At 64.0% G+C, this 4,534-nt stretch overlaps 1 protein-coding gene across 1 annotated transcript in view; it reads right to left on the bottom strand.

Annotated features, from left to right (window-relative positions):
- TRABD (TraB domain containing) overlaps positions 1-1,514 on the bottom strand; it is an 11,651-nt gene extending 10,137 nt beyond the window's left edge. The window contains exons 1-3 of the mRNA XM_014549180.1: positions 696-1,514; positions 205-474; positions 5-47 (exon numbers count right to left, since the gene is read on the bottom strand). Coding sequence (XP_014404666.1) covers positions 5-47; positions 205-474; positions 696-890 — 508 coding nt within the window. The 5' untranslated portion in view covers positions 891-1,514. The remainder of the gene's footprint in view (positions 1-4; positions 48-204; positions 475-695) is intronic.
- Between the last annotated feature and the right edge of the window lie 3,020 nt (positions 1,515-4,534).

Raw genomic sequence — 4,534 nt, 5'->3', positions numbered from 1 at the left:
TGGCTCAGCTCCACCACCACCACGTCCGGCTGCACCGCGCGGATCGTCTGCAAGGACAGCGTCACTGCCGCCCCCTCCGCTCCCCTCACACCCACCCTGCAAGCCGCCCCCGCCCCCGCGGTCCTGAAGCAGTTAGAGAGGGCCCTCAGAACAGGTTCCTGCCCTGGGAGAGGGGTGCGGGAGGCCCAGCGCGGTGGCGGTCACCTTCACCACGTCCTTCTTGCTGTCGTCGCTGAAGTGGGCAGTGCCCACCACGTACACCCGGCTCCCGTCCTCGGCCTCCAACTCCTGTCCACAGGGAGAGCCCCCCACGCCCTGGGCAGCAGGGCCCGTCCACAAACCCAGGAGCGGCCCACCCTCGCCGCCCAGCACCGCGTGGTCTTGGGAGCACGAACACAGGTTCTGGGGTTCTCCGGGAGGCGCCCTGGGCACCATCTCCGCAGCTCCCGAGGTCCCCGCGGGGTCCGTGTTGGTCTGCGGAGGAAAGGGGCGTGTTTGAGTTGGGGATCCCCTGCCTGGAGGCTGCTTGAGCCCCAGACATCCACTCGCCCTGACAGGCACCCCCGTTCAGGTGCTGCCGGGAGCCCCCCCAGGACCAGAAGCTCTGTGTGGCCATCGCTCTGCAGGCCGCCCTCCTGGGAACAGCTCTCCCCCGCGAAGCTGGCCGGGCCCTGTGCCCACCCCGCGGGCCTCACCTCCTGAGCCGGCTGCTCCTCCTCCTCCTCCATGGCTGCAGGAGGCTCTGCACCAACCAGGGAGCCTGAGGAGACAGGTCCGTCCTCACCGGGAGCCCAGGCCGTGCAGGGGGCTCGGTCAGGGGATGGGGTCTGGTCGGTCGTCTTGGCCTCCAGGGTCCCTGGCCGGGCGCAGCAGGTGCGAGACTCCGCCATGAGCAACAGGGCAGCCCGGCCACCCCCACCTCCTGCTGACCCAGGCGGACCAGGTTCCGTCTGACTTTGGAACGAAACCCAAGTGGCAGCAGTGAGCCTGTGTGTCACATTAATGCTGGACCCGGGGCTGTCTCAGCATCTGTGGGCGCAGAGCGTGGCTGCCGTCCACGGAGTCAGCCATGTGCACAGATGTCTCCACTCGGCCCTGGTGTGAGGGGAGGCGCAGGCGCAGCACCTGGCCACGGGCCGTCCGATCCCTGCGCCTCCCACCAGCACCGGCTGGACCGGGTCCTGCTGCCCCAGGACAGGCGGTGCACAGACCCAGAAAGGCGAGAACCTGACCAGACCCATGAGGCCCCGCAGACACCAGGCCATGACTGGGCTGCACGGAAGGGACGGTGCTTGGCTGTAGCCGCGCTGGCAGCCTGGGGCTTCACAGCCTGTCGGCCAGACATGGCCCCACAGGTGCGCCTCGGGCTCGGGATGGGCTTCAGCAGCAGCAGCCGCTGGGGGACACACGGGACACACGGGACAGACCCCCAGGGGCTGCAGGACGGGCCAGGCTTCACTATTTTTTTAAGTTTTAAAATTTATTTATTGATTTCAGAGAGAGGGAGAGAAATATCAACTTGCTTCCCCACTTATTGATGCATTCACTGGCTGATTCTTGTATGTGCCCCGGCCAAGGATCGAACCCGCAACCTTGGCGTATCAGGATGACGCTCTAACCAACTGAGTGAGCCGGCCAGGGCTCAGGCTCACTACAGATCTTTCGTGACAAAAAGGAAAAACAGCCCTGACTGGTTTGGCTCAGTGGATAGAGCGTCGGCCTGTGGACTGAGGGGTCCCAGGTTCGATTCCGGTCAGGAGCATGTACCTTGGTTGCGGGCACGTCCCCGGTGGGGAGTGTGCAGGAGGAAGCTGAATCGATGTTTCTAACTCTCTATCCCTCTCCCTTCCTCTCTGCAAAAAATAAATAAAATATGTTTAAAAAAAAAAAAGGAAAAACAGCCCAGCCGGCCGGCGTGGCTCAGTGGTTGAGATCGACCTGTGAACCAGGAGGTCATGGCTCGATTCCCGGTCAGAGCACAGGCCCAGGTGGCCCGGTGTGGGGCGTGCGGGAGGCAGCCCATCAGCTGATGGATGATTCTCTCTCATCACTGATGTTTCTCTCTCTCTCTCTCCTCCCTTCCTCTCTGAAATCAATAAAAAAATATTTTTTTAAAAAGGAAAAACAGAGAGTGGACTCAGCATGACACCACGCCAGGCTCTGTCCTGGCCTCACTGCTGCCGACCCGGCAACTGGCCCCTCTGAGCTCCCGCCTCCTCCCTGCAGCGGGAGGCGCTGCCTGGGCAGGAGGTGCAGCCGGGGCAGGGCTGCCTCCCGGGGTCAGGGCCAAGCCTGCTGTCCAGGACACGCAGACCCAGAAGGGGGCGGCCTGTCCCGAGGATGAGCAGGGCCAGGAAGAGGAACAACGGTGGCCGGCGAGGAGGGTGGGAGTCAGACCCCGCGGGACAGGGAGGGGAGCCCGGCTGGAGCCCGAGTCTGGCCTGGCCTCCTGCGGGGTGTCCCCGCCCGGAAGGAGCAGTAGCACCGCAGGCACCTGGTCACGGGCAGTGGCTCACCTGGGCCTCGCCCCTCCCAGCACCTCCTTCCAGCTTCACAGAGCAAAGCTCTGCCTGACGCAGGCACCGCCCGGAACAGAAACAGGAAGCTGGGCCTGCGGCCGAGATCACAGCGTGGGCCTCCCTCTCGGGCCCCTGGGCAGCCAGCGAGGAGGGTGGCGGTCGAGCCCGGAGGGAGGCAGCCCACCCTCACTTCCCAGCAGCACAAGGAAACCCACTGTGCTCACAGCCACCGCACGGGAGGCCACCACTGCTCCCCCTTCCCTCCCAGCCTTTGGTGGCCACAGGGCTGGGCCGGCCTCTGCCCTCACCTACCGTGCCCTCAGCCTGGCCGGACCCCCCCCCCTGGCACCCAGGAGGAAGCAGTGCCCGTGGGGGCCACGCCTGGAGTCCCGTGATGGCCGGGCCACCCAACGGCGGCAGCAGGGCCTGGGCCCCCCTTTCCCACTGAGCCCCATCCCAGTCCAGGGAGGCACCTCTCTGGCCGCATCACATCCAGGCGCCACCTTGAACACTGTCTGGTTCCCTCACCTCGGCAGGGCCTTGGCGATACCCCCCAGGACGTGACGTGATGGGCTTTAGCCCCCTCCTCCCCTCTCCCTGGTCACCATCATGCGTTTTCCAATCTGTATGGCTGGACCCTGGAGGGAGCACAGGGCCTCGCCCCACGGATCACTGGGCCAGCCTCCTCTCTGCACCCCCGGCGGCTGCTGGGGAGGCATCTGTGTCCTTCCCAGTTTCCTGCCACGAAATCTCTGGACTGATGGGTCCCACCAGTGCCTCCCACCACTGCAGGCTGCAGGGACCAGCGGACACTGGCTGACACCCTCCCAAATCCAGGCCCCAGAGCCCGCCCCTACCAGCAGGAGCCTCTGCCAGTCCGGTCCTCACTCCCGTCCACGGAGCACGGCCTGGGGTAGGTGCTGGGCACAGCTGTCAGGTGCCGCCTGAGCAAGGCTGCCCACGGCCAGTCTGTCTGGCAAACAGCCTGCCACCTGCCAGCAACTGTGCTTCGGGCGACGGTCACCAGGTTGGCCAGATCTGACCAGCCTCAGCGCTGTGTGGCCCTGGGCCGGATGCTTGTACCAGCTAGGACTCTGAGCTGCTGCTGCCCAGCCGTCCACACAGAGTAGGGCCTCTCCAGGCTGCAAAACGCATGGCTCACATGCTCCTTGGCCCATGAACACGGGCCTCTCGGCTGCCCTCTGCTGGGCAGACCCCGCAGGCAGGAGGCGAACGCTGCAGGGAGGCCGTCCCCGGCTGGAGGGACAGCACCACTATTTGCTGGGGAATCGCGGCACTTCCCAGACGACCGCAGAAGCACCCACACCTCCCGGAAAACAAACTCCCAAGTGTGGGAAGTCCTGACAACCGAGGGCCTGTCCTGTCAAGTAGCCTTGGGAGGGGCTGGCTCAGAAGCGGGAAGAGCCCGGCCGGCACGGCTCAGTGGCTGAGCGTCGACCTAGGAACCAGGAGGTCACAGTTCGATTCCCGGTCGGGGCACAGGCCCGGGTTGTGGCTCGATCCCCAGTGTGGGGCGTGCGGGAGGCCGCCAACCCAGGATTCTCTCTCATCATGGATGTTTCTCTCTCTCCCTCCCTCTCCCTTCCCCTGACATCAATATATACATACATACACATACACATGTACATATACATACATACACACACGTACATATACATATACACACATATACATACATATACACACATGTACATATACATACATACATACATACATACATATATAAAAAGGGGGAAGAACCCAGGTGCGTTAGGGACCCACCGGGTGTGTAGCCCAGGGACACAGATCAGAGTAGCACGTGACGTGTCCTGCGCGGGGTTGTGGGGCAGAACCTGAGGTCAGACAGGCCACTGGCTGCCCACCCCTCTGGCCGCTGTCCCCTCCGGGGCCCATTGCTAGAGACTGAATTCTATGTCCCCAAGTCCAGGGGTCGAAGCCCTAAGCCCAACGCGATGGCGCAGGAGGTGGGGCCTCCGGGGGGCGGTCAGGTTCAG

The sequence above is a fragment of the Myotis brandtii genome, unplaced genomic scaffold (assembly GCF_000412655.1).
Source record: "Myotis brandtii unplaced genomic scaffold, ASM41265v1 scaffold537, whole genome shotgun sequence".
Taxonomy (NCBI): domain Eukaryota; kingdom Metazoa; phylum Chordata; class Mammalia; order Chiroptera; family Vespertilionidae; genus Myotis; species Myotis brandtii.
Note: the sequence above shows the minus strand (reverse complement) of the source record. Positions and strands in the feature narration are given on the sequence as shown.